This window comes from Oncorhynchus gorbuscha, unplaced genomic scaffold (assembly GCF_021184085.1).
Source record: "Oncorhynchus gorbuscha isolate QuinsamMale2020 ecotype Even-year unplaced genomic scaffold, OgorEven_v1.0 Un_scaffold_346, whole genome shotgun sequence".
Classification (NCBI taxonomy): Eukaryota; Metazoa; Chordata; class Actinopteri; order Salmoniformes; family Salmonidae; genus Oncorhynchus; species Oncorhynchus gorbuscha.
In genome coordinates, this window is record NW_025745205.1 from 993,009 (window position 1) to 1,016,282 (window position 23,274).

Below are 23,274 nucleotides of genomic sequence, written 5' to 3' on the forward strand. Positions count from 1 at the left end.
TCCACCTCCTACCACAGGGCACAAGCCCCCGTGTCCACCTCCTACCACAGGGCACAAGCCCCCGTGTCCACCTCCTACCACAGGGCACAAGCCCCCGTGTCCACCTCCTACCACAGGGCACAAGCCCCCGTGTCCACCTCCTACCACAGGGCACAAGCCCCCGTGTCCACCTCCTACCACAGGGCACAAGCCCCGTGTCCACCTCCTACCACAGGGCACAAGCCCCCGTGTCCACCTCCTACCACAGGGCACAAGCCCCCGTGTCCACCTCCTACCACAGGGCACAAGCCCCCGTGTCCACCTCCTACCACAGGGCACAAGCCCCCGTGTCCACCTCCTACCACAGGGCACAAGCCCCCGTGTCCACCTCCTACCACAGGGCACAAGCCCCCGTGTCCACCTCCTACCACAGGGCACAAGCCCCGTGTCCACCTCCTACCACAGGGCACAAGCCCCCGTGTCCACCTCCTACCACAGGGCACAAGCCCCCGTGTCCACCTCCTACCACAGGGCACAAGCCCCCGTGTCCACCTCCTACCACAGGGCACAAGCCCCCGTGTCCACCTCCTACCACAGGGCACAAGCCCCCGTGTCCACCTCCTACCACAGGGCACAAGCCCCCGTGTCCACCTCCTACCACAGGGCACAAGCCCCCGTGTCCACCTCCTACCACAGGGCACAAGCCCCCGTGTCCACCTCCTACCACAGGGCACAAGCCCCCGTGTCCACCTCCTACCACAGGGCACAAGCCCCCGTGTCCACCTCCTACCACAGGGCACAAGCCCCCGTGTCCACCTCCTACCACAGGGCACAAGCCCCGTGTCCACCTCCTACCACAGGGCACAAGCCCCCGTGTCCACCTCCTACCACAGGGCACAAGCCCCCGTGTCCACCTCCTACCACAGGGCACAAGCCCCCGTGTCCACCTCCTACCACAGGGCACAAGCCCCCGTGTCCACCTCCTACCACAGGGCACAAGCCCCGTGTCCACCAGGGCACAAGCCTACCACAGGGCACAAGCCCCCGTGTCCACCTCCTACCACAGGGCACAAGCCCCCGTGTCCACCTCCTACCACAGGGCACAAGCCCCCGTGTCCACCTCCTACCACAGGGCACAAGCCCCCGTGTCCACCTCCTACCACAGGGCACAAGCCCCGTGTCCACCTCCTACCACAGGGCACAAGCCCCCGTGTCCACCTCCTACCACAGGGCACAAGCCCCCGTGTCCACCTCCTACCACAGGGCACAAGCCCCCCACAGGTCCACCCCCGTCCTACCACAGGGCACAAGCCCCCGTGTCCACCTCCTACCACAGGGCACAAGCCCCCGTGTCCACCTCCTACCACAGGGCACAAGCCCCGTGTCCACCTCCTACCACAGGGCACAAGCCCCCGTGTCCACCTCCTACCACAGGGCACAAGCCCCCGTGTCCACCTCCTACCACAGGGCACAAGCCCCCGTGTCCACCTCCTACCACAGGGCACAAGCCCCGTGTCCACCTCCTACCACAGGGCACAAGCCCCCGTGTCCACCTCCTACCACAGGGCACAAGCCCCCGTGTCCACCTCCTACCACAGGGCACAAGCCCCCGTGTCCACCTCCTACCACAGGGCACAAGCCCCCGTGTCCACCTCCTACCACAGGGCACAAGCCCCGTGTCCACCTCCTACCACAGGGCACAAGCCCCCGTGTCCACCTCCTACCACAGGGCACAAGCCCCCGTGTCCACCTCCTACCACAGGGCACAAGCCCCCGTGTCCACCTCCTACCACAGGGCACAAGCCCCCGTGTCCACCTCCTACCACAGGGCACAAGCCCCCGTGTCCACCTCCTACCACAGGGCACAAGCCCCGTGTCCACCTCCTACCACAGGGCACAAGCCCCCGTGTCCACCTCCTACCACAGGGCACAAGCCCCGTGTCCACCTCCTACCACAGGGCACAAGCCCCCGTGTCCACCTCCACAGGGCACAAGCCCCCGTGTCCACCACAGGGCACAAGCCCCGTGTCCACCTCCTACCACAGGGCACAAGCCCCCGTGTCCACCTCCTACCACAGGGCACAAGCCCCCGTGTCCACCTCCTACCACAGGGTACAAGCCCCCGTGTCCACCTACCACAGGGTACAAGCCCCCGTGTCCACCTCCCACCACAGGGTACAAGCCCCCGTGTCCACCTACCACAGGGTACAAGCCCCGTGTCCACCTACCACAGGGTACAAGCCCCCGTGTCCACCTCCTACCACAGGGTACAAGCCCCCGTGTCCACCTCCTCCACAGGGTACAAGCCCCCGTGTCCACCTCCTACCACAGGGTACAAGCCCCCGTGTCCACCTCCTACCACAGGGTACAAGCCCCCGTGTCCACCTCCTACCACAGGGTACAAGCCCCCGTGTCCACCTCCTACCACAGGGTACAAGCCCCCGTGTCCACCTCCTACCACAGGGTACAAGCCCCCGTGTCCACCTCCTACCACAGGGTACAAGGGTACCCCCGTGTCCACCTCCTACAGGGTACAAGCCCCGTGTCCACCCCTACCACAGGGTACAAGCCCCGTGTCCACCTCCTACCACAGGGTACAAGCCCCGTGTCCACCTACCACAGGGTACAAGCCCCCGTGTCCACCTACCACAGGGTACAAGCCCCGTGTCCACCTACCACAGGGTACAAGCCCCGTGTCCACCTACCACAGGGTACAAGCCCCGTGTCCACCTACCACAGGGTACAAGCCCCGTGTCCACCTACCACAGGGTACAAGCCCCGTGTCCACCTACCACAGGGTACAAGCCCCGTGTCCACCTACCACAGGGTACAAGCCCCCGTGTCCACCTACCACAGGGTACAAGCCCCCGTGTCCACCTACCACAGGGTACAAGCCCCCGTGTCCACCTACCACAGGGTACAAGCCCCCGTGTCCACCTACCACAGGGTACAAGCCCCCGTGTCCACCTACCACAGGGTCAAGCTGAGGGTGGATAAATAAACACCTCATAATCACCTGGGCCCAGCTTATCAAAAAGTGATCTGGATTTCCTCTATTGGATAGGATTAAATTCATAGAAATATAATTAATAGAACAGAAGAATCATTGACTTGAATGAGGACTCCTGTTCTATTAATTATATTTCTATGCATTCAATCCTTTCCGATTGAGGATATCCAGATCGATAACTGGACCCTACTCAATGGGAATCGGAGGATGATGGGTCATTTAAGCCACAGGGTTGGAAAATGATTATGTTAAAACATAATTTTAGAAATGAGATAGTTAGATTATCACAAATCAGCTAGTCTGTTGATATGCAGGTAGCCTAGTGGTTAGAGTGTTGGGCCAGTAACCGAAAGGTTGCTGAATTGAATCCCCGAGCTGACAAGGTAAAAATCTGTCGTTCTGTCCCTGAGCAAGGCAGTTAACCCGCTGTTCCCCGGGGGCCGAAAGACGTGGATGTAAATTATGGCAGTCCCCCGCACCTCTCTGATTGGGTTAAGGGTTGGGTTAAGACACATTTCAGTTGAAGGCATTCAGTTGTACAACTGACTAGGTATTCCCATTTATATGGTTTGGTATTTTACAATATAGTGGGACACAAGGAATAGATATTTGTGGGAATTGAGTGTTCTACCTCGGCGGTGAGTCATTGCAGTGTGTGTGTGAGAGAAAGAGAGTGTGTGTGTCCTCATAAGTTATAGTTGAATTAAGAAATTTGAAACCAATGAGAAATCAGACTGACCTAGATACAATGGAATAAAAAATATTGGTCCTCATATGTTTACACTTCAACCAAGCAGAAATCCACAGGGACAAAAAAAATCAACTAACATACCGACTACTGTATCCATGAACTGTCAGTGGTCACTGCTGCCATGGCAACATGAACACCTACAGCAGATGTACTGTACTCCATCGACCCCAAGCTAATATTACTCATATCCTGTGGGCACTTCCAGAGGCCACAGAAATAAACAGAGATTCTATAACCAATATAATTAATATTCATTGACACACATTATTGTGGAGATAAAGTGTATAAATGAACCAATCATCATTCAGGATTAGACCCACCCGTTGTATAATCATTGACACACACAGGGACGGAGGTTGGTTGGTAATACAATCCTGGTTCAATATTCCAATCTATGTGGTTCTGTTGGAACAACACATTGGGTCTAATCAGAAGAAACCAACACATTTGAACACAAATATGTCCATGTTTTAGCTAAAAGATATTCAAGTCAAGGAGAGGGTGTGGTGTGCAAATCAAAAGCCCCAGAGGAGACATCACCATCTGGGTTAAATAAAACTGGTCCATCTGATCCTGATCAGAGAAACACATCACAGAGGGAAACTGACTCATTAGTGAAACTGGCTAGTGGTGGTGAGCATGTTTAGACACATCTGTTTAAATGCTAACTCTGCTTAGACCATCAGACTTAAAGGGATAGGCTTCAAAATCAAAAAGGTTAGTGAGTGAAAGTAAGCATACAGCAAGGATATGTGAAAGTATTGTGTGCGTTTGGTGTGTGTGTGTGTACCTGTGTGGTGTTCTCCCTGTGTATTGAGTGGGAATTGTGTGTTCTACCTCGGTGGTGAGTGTTGCAGTGTGTGTGTGTGAGAAAGAGTGTGTGTGTCCTCATGCAGTTATAGTTGGTAGTGAGGGGCTTTGAAACCCCAGTGGCCTGGTAATCAGACTGACCTGGATTCCCCTGGAATGTAAAATATTGGGCCTCATCTGGCTTACAGCCCCCACCACTGGAGCTGTAGGCTGGCTGGGCCTCTCATCTGGCATACAGCCCCCATCCACTGGAGCTGGGACTGGTCAGAGAAAGACAGGGATGATGACAGTTAATACTAGAATTAAGAATGAACTAATACAAATATAGTCTATTAACCACTTGGAAATAGACTGAAACTCATTCAAACCTCACTCAACTACATTGGGTTTAGTTTGAGTTGTTCAATAGTGAAAGATGATTGGCTACGTGTAACTCCAGCACAAACAACATTCTATAATAGAATAGTGTTATTTGACACATCTTTTAGACATGGAAAGACCCAAACGCTGTTCTGAAAGATGACAGTTCTACTGTATCAAAACTAAATGGTCTCCGTTGTGATAATCTGTGTGACACAGATCTGTGTGGGACCTCTCACAGCAGGTTGTGTTGGCAGATACAATCCTCACAGCACGTCTGTGTGGGCAGATAGCGAACCTCTCACAGCACGTCTGTTGGGCAGATAGCAACACAGCACATTGGGTCTCACAGCCCAAACGTAAGAAAGAAAAAAATAGCTGTTTACATTTGAATTCCCAAAGCTAAATGTCACATAACGTTTTACCTAGCAAAAAGGGGAATAATCTCTGGTCCTAATTATCTACATGATTACAATCATCAGACTACTGATTACAAATGTCTCAAAACGCTGCATAAACAACATCATCTGCATTAGCTGAGAGGCGTCTGCAGCACAATTAGAGCAACGGGAAACCAGTATGTTGATGTAGTTAAACAATGGCTAGATTGATTTGGTGATCAGTGTTGATTAGTTCCTCTGTAAACAGAGGCGGCGCAACGCCATAGCAACAGTATCTTGGTCGACCATCAGATCAAATGACAACCTGCTCATCAACAGTAGCCATAGGTCTTCTACCTTCGTGAGTCATTGCAGTGTGAGTGTGAAGCAAGAGAGAAGGATATGTGAAAGTGTGGAGAGAGTGTGAGAAGAGTGAGAGAGTGCATGAGAGTTAGAGATGAGAGCCCTGGAGAGTGAGGGGAGCTCTGTGAAAGTGTAGTGGCCTGGTAGTGTGAGAAGAGTGAGAGAGGGCATGAGAGCGATGGAGAAGAGAGCGATGGAGAGGAGAGCGAGAAGGAAGAAAGAAATTTCTTTTTTCTCTACTGTTCTGTCACTAAAGGAATTCCTACAGCAGGTCTCATCCATGTCTTCATCTCTCTTGAACATCCCCCTTTCCCCTCCTCCCCACCCCCCTCTTCTTTCTCTTCAACAGAGTGGTGGCTGTACTGTAGTGAACAAAGACAACCATTGACCCCCTATCCCCATTTAGACCAAGTCACACAGGGAGGTCATGTGATGCTGTTGATAGTATTGTTCAGACGTATCACATTAAACTATTAGATAGTAATAGAAACCTCACTCTCAAACTCAACTCTACACGTTCAACGTGTTGTGTGTTCATTTCAATATAGATTTCCTGATAAACTGAGACACGGCAACTATACATTATCCAGTGTTGAGTGGTTCAGTGTAGCAAGCCAACACTGTGGGGGAGCTGATTATCACCTCTAGGGACATTAAATCAGTCCTGACAGCAGACTACAGCAGGTCTGTACAATAAGCATGTAGACTTTCTGGAAACTAATATTTACTCCCTGAAATGAGTTAAATAAATGTGTGTGAGTAAGAGTCAGTCCTCACCCTTCTCCACTCACACCTCCATCTTCCTCAACACACAACCACCACCCTCCTCCTCCTCTCCAGCAGCTACAGTAGATATAGAGAGGAGGACCAGATGTAATCCAGAGGTTTATGATGCCGTCCAGACAAAGCCCCCTGGATATGTGGGTCAGGAGAGTACCCTGTCTGCCGCTCTGATCACACACACACAGAGCCTGGGCAGATGTGAACTCTGACCTCGATAGAGAAAGCAGGAATGCCACTGCAATGAGGGGCCAGATTCACATGGACATTCTCTTCAGAGTCAAATGGCAGGGGAGACTGATGGAATTGTCGAGAGCGAGAGAGAGTGTGTGAGCTAGTGGCAAGAGGAGGATGTGAGTCACCAGCAACAGGAAGACCACACCAATGAAAACCACTGCTTGCACACTGAGTGTGTTGTGTGAAGACCTTCTGTGGTGCCGCAATATAGGAAGAATAACTCAATGCGCACACACACACACACACACACACACACACACACACACACACACACACACACACACACACACACACACACACACACACACACACACACACACACACACACACACACACACACACACACACACACACACACAGTCTCACGTTTGCTGGGGGCTGCTGAAGATCCGTTACTCTCGGTGGCGGCGCTGCCCAGAGAAGAAGAGCTAAGGCTTGTGGGTAGGTTCTTCACGGGCAGTTTGGACACGGCGGCGGCAGCAGCAGCCGAAGTGCGAGCAGCACCTACCCCCAGGTTGACGGATGGCTTTGGGTTAGAGGTCACCACAGTAGGCCCAGGCAATCCAGAGGGTCTGTCTGTGACACGTGGCTTGGGGATACCTGGGAAATGTAGGAAAGGACCAACAGGGTTCATCAGTTTCAGGTATTGGGAGAAGTATTCACATCTGTATCAGTATGAATCAATGTCCGTAATATCAATATGTCCATACACTGAAAATTCTAACGTAAGATATCAGTATCGTATCAATACAAAGATCAGGGGCAGTATTTATAAGAATGCTGATTTAGGATCAGTTTTGCCTTTAAGATCAAGGCTTCCTCAGCATCTGCAGAACACATATACCACTAGTCAGTGTGTGTGTGTGAGTATAAACATGCCCTACGAGAAGATACATATTTATTTATCTAGTGACACAGCTGAGCTAGCAGAGGAAGGATGAATAGGAGAGAGACAGGGAGTGAGAGAGAAAACCCCCTCTGGCACTGAGTACATACAGAGAGAAGTATAGAGAAGAGCCCATATCAGCACAAAGTACGTGGACATACTGTAGGGTGACATTGATGGATATATACAGACATATCAGCAAGTTTTAGACAAGCTCTCTCTCACACACACACACACACACACACACACACACACACACACACACACACACACACACACACACACACACACACACACACACACACACACACACACACACACACACACACACACACACACACACAGGTTAGGGTGCAGAGATTTGTCTCCAGTGTGAGGTGAATGAGGTCTGTGACCGCCAGTCAAAGGTTCTGAAATAGAACAGGGTTGGTCTTCCACAGAGGGAGGGGTTATGGTCCTATAGTGTTCCTGTAGTGTTGCTGAATACTGTAACAGAGCACCATGTTGTGACTGGGCCGCGTCTCCTGAACATAATAAGCTGCAGTGACGCTAGCAGCACTGTATAATAACATGATGTGAACTATCTGGATACATGGCTAGTCTTACACCTCAGACCTGGGTCATGTTCAGTGGGCCACAATGTAACAACACATTTGGCAACGTGACTAGTTAAGGTTAAAAAGGTTCAATTCTTAGTCTTACGGTACAAGTTAATGAAGTACTTTCCTGTTTCACTCGGTTTGAAATAGTTTCCACTAGCTGATAGTGAACAGGACTCTGGATCTTACAGGCTATTCCAGATACTTGAGCTGCGTTTGGATTTAGCCCCCCCACACAAGACGAATCACACGCACAACGCAAATACTTTTTGACATATTCATTTGACCAATGTCTGGTACAATGTCTGTCCATGACCCACGGAGCCAAATACTGTAGTTTAACTTGACCCAGGTCTGGTAACCCCTGGGCTGTTCTCCAGCTTAGGAGAGGGATTGGTGGGAACTAACAACACCTCCTCCTCCCTCCTCCTTTCCTTTTTTCCCATACTTAATCAAACATGCTTCACTATCAGTAGGAACACCTCCAAGGCCCTATGGCTCTTCCCTTTTCACACCACTGCCCTGTGTGTGTGCGTGTGCGTGTGCGTGTGCGTGTGTGTGAGAGAGAGACAGAGACTGTGCGAGAGAAACAATAGCAGAGACGTTGTTTGTGTGTGTCAAAACTCAAGGATGTGTACATGTGTATCCAGGACAATGCCCTGAGTGGACCTGTGGGTTGTGTCACCATCGGCTTTGCTCATCAGAGACAGGAAAGAGAGGAAGAGCACTGCTGTGTAGAGATTAGTAGTAGGATAACTATGATCTACTGTGAGGTCAGTTTGACGTTTTCCCTCATGATGGTCAGGGTTAGGACTGGAGCAGGGCAAGCTGGTCCTGGATCTGTGTGTACAGGAAATGTCTGGTTCAAGGTGTTGGATAGTACAGTAACATAACTGAATAGACCTCCTGTGTACAGTGTTAGTTACTGCAGTACCACCAAATAGCCCTTTGACAGCAAATACATACTGTATTATACACTCAGTATACCAACCACTAGGAACACCTTCCTAATATAGAGTTGCACCCCTCCCCTTTGCCCCCAGAACAGCCTCGATTCATCCTCTACAGTACAAGGTGTTGAAAGCGTTCCACAGAGATGCTGGCCCATATTGACTCCTAAGCGTTCCACAGTTGTGTCAAGTTGGCTGGATATCCTTTGGGTGGTGGACCATTCTTAATACTCACGGGAAAAACCCAGCAGCGCTGCAGTTCTTAACACAAACCGCTGCGTCTGGCACCTACTACCAAACCCCCCGTTCAAAGGCACTTAAATATTTTGTCTTGCCCATTCACCCTCTGAATGACACACATACACAATCCATGTTTCAAGGCTTTAAAAAGTCCTTCATCTACACGGATTGAAGTAGATTTAACAAGTGACATTAATAAGGGATCATAGCTTTCTTCTGGATTCACCTGGTCAGTCTGTCATGGAAAGAGCCTAATGTTTCGTATACTCCGTGTATAATTGAGAACTTATAGCTAGCTGTGCGTTGGTTGCCTGAATGTCTTAGGAAGATACACATATACATGTTTATGTTACCTAGGCAACATTAGGAGTTGTTGTAAACACTCACCGCAAGGTGAACACACAAGGTAAAAAATGAACACAGGCATGTCTTTGAACACAAGCATGTTGCCTCAGTAACCACATAAGACATTAGGCCAAGCACGCCTCCTACGCAATCATCAAGTTTGGAGACGACACAACAGTAGTGGGCTTGATTACCAACAACGACGAGACCGGTGAGGGCTCTGGGACTGTAGTGCCAGGAAAATAACCTCTCATTCAACGTCAACAAAACAAAGGAGATGATCGTGGACTTCAGGAAACAGCAGAGGGAGCAGCCCCCTATCCACATCGACTGGACCGCAGTGGAGAAGGTGGAAAGATCCTGGGTGTAGTCATCACTGACAAACTGAAATGGTCCACCCACACAGACAATGTGCCTCTTCAAAATCAGGAGGCTGATTTTTTGGGGGATTGGCACCTAAAACCCTCTCAAACTTTTACAGATACAGAATTGAGAGCATCAGCGCCTGGTATGGCAACATTTTTTTTTTTACACCAAACCAACCGGCAGTGTGGTGCCAGGACAACAACCTCTCCCTCAATGTGAGCAAGACAAATGAGCTGATCGTGGACTACAGGAAAAGGCGGGCTGAACAGGCCCCCATGAACATCGATGGGGCTGTAGTGGAGCGGGTCGAGAGTTTCAAGTTCCTTGGTGTCCACATCACCAACAAACCATCATGGTCCAAACACACCAAGACAGTTGTGAAGAGGGAACGACAAAACCTTTTCCCCCTCAGGAGACTGAAAAGATTTGGCATGGGTCCCCAGATCCTCAAAAACTTCTACAGTTGCACCATCGAGAGTATCCTGACCGGTTGCGTCACCGCCTGGTATGGCAACTCCTCAACATCTGAACGTAAGGTGCTACAGTGGCTAGTGCGAACAGCCCAGTACATTACAGGAGCCAAGCTTCCTGCAATCCAGGACCTATATAATAGGCGTGTCAGAGGAAAGTCCATAAAATTGTTAGAGACTCCAGTCACCCAAGTCATAGACTGTTTTCTCTGCTACCGAACGGCAAGCAGTACCGGAGCGCCAAGTCTAGGTCCAAAAGGCTCCTTAACAGCTTCTATCCCCAAGCCATAAGACTGCTGAACAATTAATCAAATGGCCACCAGACTATTACATTGACCCCCACCCTCATTTGTTTTGTACACTGCTGTAACTCGCTGTTTATTATCTATGCATAGTCCCTTCACCCCTACCTACATGTACAAATGACCTCTAACCTGTACCCCTGCACACTGACTCGGTACCTCCTGTATATAGCCTTGTTACTGTTGTTATTGTGTTATTGTTGTTATTGTGTTATTGTTGTTGTGTTATTGTTGTTATTGTGTTATTGTTGTTACTGTTGTTACTGTGTTATTGTGTTATTGTGTTACTGTTGTTATTGTGTTACTGTGTTATTGTGTTATTTTTATTTGTACTTTTTTCTACTTTTTACATTAGTTTATTTGGTAAATATTTTCTTAACTCCTCTTGAACTGCACTGTTGGTTAAGGGCTTGTAAGGAAGCATTTCACAGTAAGTTCTACACTTGTATTCGGCGCATGTGACAAATAAAGTTTGATTTGAACTGCACCGCCTGCAATCACAGGGCACTCCAGGGGGTGGTGCGGTCTGCCCAATGCATCACCGGGGGCTCACTACCTGCCCTCCAGGACAACTACAGCACCTGATGCCATAGGAAGGACAAAAAGATCATCAAGGACAACAACCACCCGAGCAGCTGCCTGTTCACCCAGTTATCATCCATAAGGCAAGGTTAGTACAGGTGCATCAAAGCTGGGACCGAGAGACTGAAAAACAGCTTCTATCTCAAGGTCATCAGACTGTTAAACAGCCATCACTAGCACATTAGAGGCTGCTGCCTATAGGCATAGACTTGAAATCACTGGTCATAAATGGAACACTAGTTACTTTAATAATGTTTACATATTTTGTATTATTCATCTCATATGTACAGTGCCTTGCGAAAGTATTCGCCCCCCTTGAACTTTGCAACCTTTTTCCACATTTCAGGCTTCAAACAAAGATATAAAACGGTATTATTTTGTGAAGAATCAACAACAAGCGGGACACAATCATGAAGTGGAACGACATTTATTGGATATTTCAAACTTTTTTAACAAATCAAAAACTGAAAAATTGGGCGTGCAAAATTATTCAGCCCCTTTACTTTCAGCAAACTCTCTCCAGAAGTTCAGTGAGGATCTCCGAATGATCCAATGTTGACCTAAATGACTAATGATGATAAATACAATCCACCTGTGTGTAATCAAGTCTCCGTATAAATACACCTGCACTGTGATAGTCTCAGAGGTCCATTAAAAGCGCAGAGAGAATCATGAAGAACAAGGAACACACCAGGCAGGTCCGAGATACTGTTGTGAAGAAGTTTAAAGCCGGATTTGGATACGAAATGATTTCCCAAGCTTTAAACATCCCAAGGAGCACTGTGCAAGCGATAATATTGAAATGGAAGGAGTATCAGACCACTGCAAATCTACCAAGACCTGGCCATCTCTCTAAACTTTCAGCTCATACAAGGAGAAGACTGATCAGAGATGCAGCCAAGAGGCCCATGATCACTCTGGATGAACTGCAGAGATCTACAGCTGAGGTGGGAGACTCTGTCCATAGGACAACAATCAGTCATATATTGCACAAATCTGGCCTTTATGGAAGAGTGGCAAGAAGAAAGCCATTTCTTAAAGATACCCATAAAAAGTGTTGTTTAAAGTTTGCCACAAGCCACCTGGGAGACACACCAAACATGTGGAAGAAGGTGTTCTGGTCAGATGAAACCAAAATTGAACTTTTTGGGAACGATGCAAAATGTTATGTTTGGCGTAAAAGCAACACAGCTCATCACCCTGAACACACCATCTCCACTGTCAAACATGGTGGTGGCAGCATCATGGTTTGGGCCTGCTTTTCTTCGGCAGGGACAGGGAAGATGGTTAAAATTGATGGGAAGATGGATGGTGCCAAATACAGGACCATTCTGGATGAAAACCTGATGGAGTCTGCAAAAGACCTGAGACTGGGACGGAGATTTGTCTTCCAACAAGACAATGATCCAAAACATAAAGCAAAATCTACAATGGAATGGTTCAAAAATAAACATATGCAGGTGTTAGAATGGCCAAGTCAAAGTCCAGACCTGAATCCAATCGAGAATCTGTGGAAAGAACTGAAAACTGCTGTTCACAAATGCTCTCCATCCAACCTCACTGAGCTCGAGCTGTTTTGCAAGGAGGAATGGAAAAAAAATTCAGTCTCTCGATGTGCAAAACTGATAGAGACATACCCCAAGCGACTTACAGCTGTAATTGCAGCAAAAGGTGGCACTACAAAGTATTAACTTAAGGGGGCTGAATAATTTTGCACGCCCAATTTTTCAGTTTTTGATTTGTTAAAAAAAGTTTGAAATATCCAATAAATGTCGTTCCACTTCATGATTGTGTCCCACTTGTTGTTGATTCTTCACAAAAAAATACAGTTTTATATCTTTATGTTTGACGCCTGAAATGTGGCAAAAGGTCAAAGTTCAAGGGGGCCGAATACTTTCGCAAGGCACTGTATAAACACTGTATATATACTGTATTTTAGTCTATGCTGCTCTGACATTGCTCGTCCAAATATTGATATATTCTTATTTCCTTTACTTTACTTAGTTTTGTGTATTGTAGCGAAATTGTTAGATATTACTTGTTAGATATTACTGCACTGTCGGAGCAAGAAACAAACACAAGCATTTCGCTACACCCGCAATTAACATCTGCTTAACACGTATATGTGACCAATAACATTTGATTGGATTTGAAACAAATGATGGTGATTGAGTAACAGACAGCCTTTCAACTCTTATTTGGGTGGAGAAGGTTTCTGAATGTGCTTCTCAAAGACGCCTTTTCAACATGGCCAGAGTTCGGGGTCAAATTTGGCACCGTTTTTCAGAAACAAGGAAACTATTGTCCACTCAGAATTTGACCTTTTCTGACAAGACGCAGATCTGGTTTTCTGATAGATTCATTCTTCCACACACCCTCAGATCCAATCCGCCCCCGAATCCCAACTGTCCCATATCACACACTGCAGCCTAGTGGTTATGGAAACAAATAGTTAAATTACAGACAGGCTATTGTGGGGGAATCCCGACCCGGGTTAAGCGTGTGTAAATGGAACGCAATTCCTTTTTTTTTTAAATGCACTTTTCTCTCCGTGCATATATTGACCTTAAACCTAAGCATGAGAATAGCATTCAATTCACCTGCTATTCATTGGGGATGGAGCTTGAATGAATGAAGGTGTGGAGGAGGCGTGTCTACAGATATGATGTATTCTGACCTTGACTTAATTCCCTCATAATGAATGAAGGTGTGGAGGAGGTGTGTCTACAGATATGCTGTATTCTGACCTCGACTTAATTCCCTCATAATGAATGAAGGTGTGGAGGAGGCGTGTCTACAGATATGATGTATTCTGACCTTGACTTAATTCCCTCATAATGAATGAAGGTGTGGAGGAGGCGTGTCTACAGATATGATGTATTCTGACCTTGACTTAATTCCCTCATAATGAATGAAGGTGTGGAGGAGGCGTGTCTACAGATATGATGTATTCTGACCTTGACTTAATTCCCTCATAATGAATGAAGGTGTGGAGGAGGCGTGTCTACAGATATGCTGTATTCTGACCTCGACTTAACTCCCTCATAATTTCACCATCTTTACCTGCAAGGAAACCATGAATGTCTACCTACCCGTTTCAAGTGGAAAAAGATTACTTTCTTTTTTCAGACAGAAATAACACCGTTCTCCATACATTGTCATTTACAACTTGATAAGAGCTATCGATAAGAGCTAGGTAAATGAGTCAACCGTTTGGATCAGGGGATTGTAAATAGACTTGTTTTAGATCCATTTTACATTCTAGTCGCTGCAGACAAACGTTAAACCAGTCATTTGGCAGCAACCTGAAGCATTATCAACAAATCAACTTTCCCCACAGTAAAGTTGATGAAATGCTTTGGCATTATTCCGAATTTTAAATTGTATCGAATTTTAACTTTGAGGGATGGTTACTCTCGAATGTCTTAATTATAGGCCACCCCGACATTCATGTTAAATATGATCCACTATCAGTATCAACCGTCAGTAGGACTAATAACCACACATATTCAACCGCCAATGTACTGTTAGTTCCCTTCAGGTGGTATAGCCTATATTATCATTCCATTGTTTCCTTTTCCTCCTCTGTAAACGCCGTCTCGTCCGTATGGCTGCTGAGGATCATTAGTATCAGTTGGTCTAATGCGTTTTTACACGTAGGCTAACTAAACTGTTATGGAGTGGAGTGCAGCCCAGCCGTAACAGTTACAACCTGATGGTTAGTGCAGGCAATAGGTGAGGGTATAGCCTACTATTGTACATTATTCTCCCTGTTGTAATTGAATGGTCACTAATCTTGCAACATTACCATGGTTTGACAAACTGAAGGTGGCAATTTTCAGGATGAATCAAACCACAGTATTTTTGATTAAAGGCTCTCCAAACCTGTTTTATGACTCAAATACTTTCTTAACCCTAAATAACTGACGAAATCAGACTATTTTTTAAACCTGCCAATTGGTGCTAAAACAGGGTGGCAGGTAGCCTAGGGATTAAGAGCATTGAGCCATTAACCAGAAGGTTGCTGGTTCGAATCCCCGTCCCGACTACATTAAAAATCCGCCGATGTGCCCTTGAGCAAGACACGTAACCCTAATTGCTCCGGTAATTCACTCTGGATAAAAGCGTCTGCTGATTGACTCAAATGTAAATGTAAAACAGAGATGAAAATGCATTCATTTAGATGGCTTTCTTTCATTGATCCCAAGGTTCAGAATACCTGTTCTCTCCACATATTCTAATGAGTCGGTCAACAGAATTCTAAATCAAAGATACATTGTATTTAAAGGGATGGCTTAAGATACATGTACTGAAAACCCTGTTGAATGAAGATGCAGAGTGCGTTACGTGACTGAATAAGGTATGTCTGATTACCAAACACTGAGAAGTGGTAGGAAAGGTGTACATTTTCTGATTACGAGAAGAGGTAGGAAAGGCTGATTACCAAACACTGAGATGTGCATAGGAAAGGTGTACATTTTCTTTTCTACATCTGATTACCAAACACTGAGAAGTGCATAGGAAAGGCGTACATTTTCTACATCTGATTACCAAACACTGAGAAGAGGTAGGAAAGGCATACATTTTCTACGTCTGATTACCAAACACTGAGAAGTGGTAGGAAAGGCGTACATTTTCTACGTCTGATTACCAAACACTGAGAAGAGGTAGGAAAGGCATACATTTTCTACGTCTGATTACCAAACACTGAGAAGTGGTAGGAAAGGCGTACATTTTCTACGTCTGATTACCAAACACTGAGAAGAGGTAGGAAAGGCATACATTTTCTACGTCTGATTACCAAACACTGAGAAGAGGTAGGAAAGGCATACATTTTCTACATCTGATTACCAAACACTGAGAAGAGGTAGGAAAGGCATACATTTTCTACGTCTGATTACCAAACACTGAGAAGTGGTAGGAAAGGCATACATTTTCTACGTCTGATTACCAAACACTGAGAAGTGGTAGGAAAGGTACATTTTCTACATCTGAAGACTAGATGGAAGACAACATGTTGATGTCTCGCGTAACTAAGACTACGTCCCAAAAGACACCCTATTCCCTATGTAGTGGACTACTTTTTTTTTTACCAGGGCTCATATGGCTTTTGTCAAAAGCAGTGCACTATATAGAGAATAGGATGGCATTTGGGACTTACCCCCAATGACCCACGTCACGCTAATAGTAGTCTCAATTTCCTCAGAGAATCAAACATTGGATCCAACCACTCTGGAAGAAGGAAGAGAGGACCCGAAAGAAGGAAGAAGGAGAGAGCGAGAGGGTTGCATATGCTTTTCGACTTCCTCTGAGAGGACACAGAGGGAAGTTAGAGTAAAATTAGACCACAGACACGCATGGTCACAAGCACAGCACACAGTCAGTCAGTCTCCCATTTTAAATGGCTTTTAAAAGATGCAGTAGGTTACATGTGGTGAGGGAACATGATGAGAGAGAGAGTGAGATGAAAATAGAGAGAGAGAGTTATCTTATGTAAGTCTGCGCAGAACTGAGACAGACCCAAGCAGAAACACAGTCTGGAGATCGACACACACTCTTGCGCAGCTAACCTTGTGGGGGGCATACAATTCAGTCCCATTCAAAATCCTATTTTCCTTAACCCCTAACCCGTACCTTAACCCTAAACCTAACACTAGCTTCTAACCCTAAAACTAACCATAGCTCCTAACCCTAAACTTAATTCTAACCGGAGGTCGACCGATGATTTTTCAACGCCGATACCAATTATTGGAGGACCAAAAAAGCCAATACAGATTTAAAAATCGGACGAATTATATATATTTGTAATAATGACAATTACTCATTCAACAATGCTGACTGAACACTTATTTTAACTTAATATAATACATAAATAAGTCTCAAATAAATAATGAAACATGTTCAATTTGGTTTAAATAATGCAAAAACAGTGTTGGAGAAGAAAGTAAAAGTGCAATATGTGCCATGTAAAAAACGTTTAAGTTCCTTGGTCAGAACATGAGAACATATGAAAGCTGGTGGTTCCTTTTAACATGAGTCTTCAATATTCCCAATTAAGAAGTTTTAGGTTGTAGTTATTATAGGAATTATAGGACAATTTCCCTCTATACCATTTGTTTTTCATATACCTTTGACTATTGGATGTTCTTATAGGCACTTTAGTGTTGCCAGCCTAATCTCAGGAGTTGATAGGCTTGAAGTCATAAACAGAGCTGTGCGTCAAGCATTGCTAAGAGCTGCTGGCAAACGCAGTAAAGTGCTGTTTGAATGAACGCTTACGAGCCTGCTGGTGCCTACCATCGCTCAGTCAGACTGTTTATTATAATTAAGTCTAAGATTTGATAGAGCACACAGAAATACGAGCCTTTGGTCATTAATATGGTCAAATCCGAAAACAAAACATTTATTCTTTCAGTGAAATACGGGACCGTTCTGTATTTTATCTAACGGGTGGCATCCATAAGTCTAAATATTGCTTTTACATTGCACAACCTTCAATGTTATGTCATAATTATGTACAAATCTGGCAAATTAATTACGGTTTTTGTTAGGAATATATGGTCTTCACACAGTTCGCAACGAGCCAGGCGGCCCAAACTGCTGCATATAGCCTGACTCTGCTTGCACAGAACGCAAGAGAAGTGTCAATTTCCCTAGTTAATATTGCCTGCTAACATTAATTTCTTTTAACTAAATATGCAGTAATCGGCGTCCAAAAATGACAATTACCGATTGTTATGAAACCTTGAAATCAGCCATGCCGATTAATCAGTTAACCTCTAATTCTAACCCTAACACTAATTCTAACCCTAACACTAATTCTAACCCTAACACTAATTCTAACACTAATTCTAATTCTAACCCTAACACTAATTCTAACACTAATTCTAATTCTAACCCTAACACTAATTCTAACCTAAACCCCATAGAAATAGCATTTGACCTTGTGGGGACCAACAAAATATCCACAGTTAGTCAAATTTTTGTTTGTTTACTATTCTTGTGGGAACTTCTGGTTAAACACGTCCACACACACAATCTCTCTGTTGCTCCATGTGTTGGTCTCTGTCTGATTGTCTTGTTCTGATCTGTATTGATTGTGTGTGTGCGTGTGTGTGTATGGAGTGTGCGTGTGTGATGATGCGTACGAGTGTGTGTCTTGTTTACCCAAACCAGAGTGTGTGTTTAAGTGCCCTCATCTCTGCAGCAGAAGCAGGAAATGAGCAGGCTGACACTGCAGAGCTCAGAATGCCTTTCACATTCCACTACACCTCACTCACACACATTCATTCACACGCGCTCACACACACACACATTCTCTCACACACAGTTTCAAGTCTCTACACACACAGCAATGTATTTTCTACACTTTGTCATTTATACACTTTATCAAGTTGCTGACACACAGAAAGATGTGTGTGTGTGTGTAGTCACCAGCTGTCTGACTTGGTCGTCCTCTCGGTGGAGACACGCTCCCAGTGGTCTGGCCGTCCTTCCCCGTCGTAGGAGGAGCGGGAGGGGGCAGCCTGGAGCCAGAACTCCCTCCTACTGGAGCTGGAGAGGTGGGAGACAGGGAAGGTCCCCCGGTGTTGCTCGCTCCCCCGGCCCCCCTGCCCTTGACCTGGGGCAGCTGTCTGACCGATGAGGGCCCCAGCTTGGAGGAGACCTTCTGCAGAAAGAGCTGTCGTTTAGTTACCGCGTCCCAGCCCATGGGGCCCAGCTCGGAGCTGCGCACCGAGACCATGGTGTTGGCCATTCCAGAGTCGTAGGCAGAAATGTGGAAGTAGAAGCACACAGGCAGGAGGAGTGAGAAGGGAGGGGGAGGAGAGAGAGGAAATAGGAGCAGGCTGGAACTCTGAGGTAAAACAGTTGCTATTGTACTACATTCCCTCTGGGATTCACTGCTGGGACCAGTTCCTCTCCCTCTTTATTCCCTCCCTCTTTATTCCCTCCCCCTCTTTCCTCCCTCTTTCCTCCCCCTCTTCCGTAAACACAGGGCACATATGGAGTGAGTTTGCAGGCGAGTTTTCAAAGAAAAGACTTGACTGCTATAAATGTTCAGACTATTCGTACGCTATTCAGAACAGTTTGACAAATGGCTTTTGCCTTCATAGGAGAAGTGTCTGAGAAACAAATCTGTTCTGAGGACTGTTTCAAACTGAGAATAGAATGTGGCGGAACATTCACCAACCGACGTGTCACACACACCCGCAGATGTCAAGACATTCCACACCAAAAATGATTTGACTCATGCCGTCATTCAACAGAACCCCAACACTGATTGGGGTTCAATGTTCAGCATTATACTGCAGTGAATGATACAGTTGACATTTAAACCCAAAGCCCTCCTTTCGCCATGGATTACTTGAGCCTGACTAACAACATAGTTAAATCATGTGATGACATGCTCGCAGACAGACTTGCCTGAGGAACTACTCGATCACGCCACTCACAAACACAGGAAGAGTTGAAACCTGTCAATGGATTTCAAGGCAAAATACCAACAACAAACCTCTGCCACTCCCTCACCTAAAACCACTGCTCCCACCGGTTAGAGATGTAACCAAGCCTTGGGCTTGTTCTCTACATGCGTCATATCATCCTGATAAAGTACAGTATGTTCCTGGTGACTGGAAATCTCAGTCAGTTCACTAACAGCCCCTGTTGTGGATACTAAAAATACATCTTTCCTTGAGGAAATCACTGATCTGGCCAAGTTGAATTGGGTGAGGGCAGTCTGGTGTGTGGTGTTATACCATGTGACATGCAGATCAGTGATTCTTTCAAGGAAGAGAGGGAGGAACGTAAGGAAAGATTTGACCAAACTATTCAAACAGGGCCGTAATAGAATAACCCCCCCCCCCACACGCAGTGGGCTACTTACTGTGCCATTGCTTCTCCTTTGTTCTACAGGTGTCTCACCCCCTGCTCCCTCTGTAGTGTCATCTGTAGTGCACACTCCTGTAGTACACACTCCGGTAGTAGCCTCTTCTCCATTTGGGAGACCCTCCCCAGGCGTCCAACGGTGCCCATCCACAGCCAACTCTGAACCCAGAGAGCTGCTGGAGGTGGAGCGAATGCCATTGACTAAAGTGCCCTTCTTCCTCTTCTCAGATTGGTTAGAGACTCTGGGCTCTGTGTTTTGATTGGGTCTGGGTTTGGGGCTCGGCTTCAGCGAAGCTACTTTAGTTTGACCCAAAGACGACCTTTGCCTTTTGACTCCGTCTGGGGCTTTCTTTTCATTGGCCGGAGCAGTTTTTCCCTGCGTCTGATTGGCTGTTCTGGTTGTAGAGGCGGGCCTGGACATGACCTTAGACTTGACGTTCTTCAGGTCGGGTTTGGGGAACCTCTTGACGTCCGTCCTACCAGGTTTGGATGTCGTGGTGACCGCTGTCTTGGCGATGGCAGCGTTCGGTTTGACCCGAGTTGCACACGGGTGTTCCTTGGTCTTGCGGAAAGCGGAGCTTGCACCTTTGGACCCTTTGTTTGGAGACTGGGGAACGGTAAAGGGGGACACTGCCAAATCCACACCCTTGGAGACTTGTACTGAGGTGGAGGTCTGGGAGACTACAGTGAAGCCTTCAGAATCTGGAGACACTATAGTTTCACTGAGAATAACCTCTAGTGCCACAATAGGCTCGGTGTCCACTGCCTCCACCATGGGGAGAACATCCAGAGTGCAGGCCTCCTCGGGCAGATCCACCCCCACCTGAAGTGCCTGTCTATCGGGCAGACCCGGTGAGCTGCTAGCCCCAGTCTGGAGGTTCTGGAGTTCCATGGTGATGGTCCCAGCATGAGGTCTCTTCCTCCCCTCAAGGCCCTTACAGAGGTCAGGCAATGGGGCGGAGAGTGGAGCCTGGATGGGAGCCGTGGTGAAGGGGGAGTCCGTGTCCGAGTCCTCTAGGATGGACACCCCGCTGCTGGGGCGCCGCTCCGAGTCGATCAGGCTGATTCTCCTCATCACCATGTCCGAGCTCACCGACAGGAACAACCCTTCCTCATCATCCTCAACATCACCCTCGTCACCTGGGATCTCTGTGGCCGCCGAGTCCGGGGAAGAGTCCCTTCTCCTACCGCTGTTGCTCGCCACACTGCTAACGTTGTCATGGAGATCACCTTGGCTACCGTTACTATGCTCCCGTATCCCAGCAATGCTCATGGCGAGGGTCAGGTTGTCGTTCCAGGAGTCCTCATCAGCGTCCAGGTAGACGGACACCGAGTTGTCGTTGGATTCAGAGAATTCAGTCTGAGGCAGTTCCCCAGCTGGTGAGATAGCGGCCATTTTGATTTGGGTCGACATCACACATTCCATGTCGACGTCCAGGCTGCTCAGACTCTGCAGGGAGTCTGGGGAGGAAGAGGAGGAGGAAGAGGAGACAGGGAAAGCATTGCCATTTTGGTCGCCGGTGCGGAGGAGGGGGAGCCTCATTCCGGAGCCATTCATGCCCCCGACGGGGACGCGTTCCCCGGGCTGAGACACACTCATCTCTGGTCTCCGGGAGTGTGTGGGGAAAGCTGATGTCGCTAACTGCTAAAGACCTCAAAACAAGGTCAAACCACGGAGAACTCCATGCTTACAACTGTTTACCTATGTAGGCAGACGTCTACTGAGCAAGGTGTTTCATTGATTAAAGCTGACTCAGATCAGCGCAATACCAGTGATAAGTAGTCAGCCGTCCCTATAGGCCTAGGAGTCACTGAGAGGTAGATATTGAAGTGCACTTTCGGACATGTGAGGAAGTGAGGAGTGGTCCCATTCTAAGGCCCCTTCAACTGACCCTTTAGTTCAGTCACTGGAGTGGAGTCCATACTCTTCAGGGTTCCTCCTCTGCAAACCTCTGGAAAACACAACGACAAGGAAACACAGGCATCAATATCACAGTTATTATGTTGAAAATACTTTATTTGACAGTGTCTACGATATTAACATAACAGTATCATAAAACAAAGACCGAAAGACAGAGAACCATTGACAGAAAGACAGAGAACCAGAGACAGAAACCAGAGACAGAGAGACAGCGAAACAGAGACAGAGAGACAGAGAGACAGAGACAGAGAGACAGAGAACCAGAGACAGACAGAGAACCAGAGACAGAGAGACAGAAACAGAGACAGAGAGACAGAGAACAGCGAAACAGAGACAGAGAGACAGAGAACCAGAGACACAGAGACAGAAAGACAGAGAACCAGAGACAGAAAGACAGAGAACCAGAGACAGAAAGACAGAGAACCAGAGACAGAAAGACAGAGAACAGAGACAGAAAGACAGAGAACCAGAGACAGAAAGACAGAGAACCAGAGACAGAAAGACAGAGAACCAGAGACAGAAAGACAGAGAACCAGAGACAGAAAGACAGAGAACCAGAGACAGAGAGACAGCGAAACAGAGACAGAGAGACAGCGAAACAGAGACAGAGAGACAGCGAAACAGAGACAGAGAGACAGAAACCAGAGACAGAAAGACAGAGAACAGAGACAGAGAGACAGAAACAGAGACACAGAGACAGAGAGACAGAAAGACAGAAACAGAGACAGAGAAACAGACAGAGAGACAGAAAGACAGAGAAACAGAGAGAGACAGAAAGACAGAAACAGAGACAGAAACAGAGACAGAGAGACAGCGAAACAGAGACAGAGAGACAGCGAAACAGAGACAGAGAGACAGAGAACCAGAGACAGAAAGACAGAGAACCAGAGACAGAAAGACAGAGAACCAGAGACAGAAAGACAGAGAACCAGAGACAGAAAGACAGAAACAGAGACAGAAAGACAGAGACAGAAAGACAGAGAAGAGACAGAAAGACAGAAACAGAGACAGAGAGACAGAGAAACAGACAGAGAGACAGAAAGACAGAAACAGAGAC

General features: G+C 47.1%; 1 protein-coding gene across 1 annotated transcript; it reads right to left on the bottom strand.

The window, feature by feature from the left end:
• Nucleotides 1-3,124: 3,124 nt before the first annotated feature.
• On the bottom strand, nucleotides 3,125-22,282 carry LOC124017855 (nascent polypeptide-associated complex subunit alpha, muscle-specific form-like). The gene is made up of 5 exons (XM_046333089.1): nucleotides 20,295-22,282; nucleotides 18,845-19,079; nucleotides 7,037-7,270; nucleotides 4,737-4,810; nucleotides 3,125-3,175 (listed from the first exon to the last, which is right to left on the bottom strand). The coding sequence occupies exons 1-5, from the start codon at nucleotides 21,894-21,896 to the stop codon at nucleotides 3,125-3,127; spliced, it is 2,196 nt and encodes a 731-aa protein (XP_046189045.1). The 5' UTR covers nucleotides 21,897-22,282.
• Between the last annotated feature and the right edge of the window lie 992 nt (nucleotides 22,283-23,274).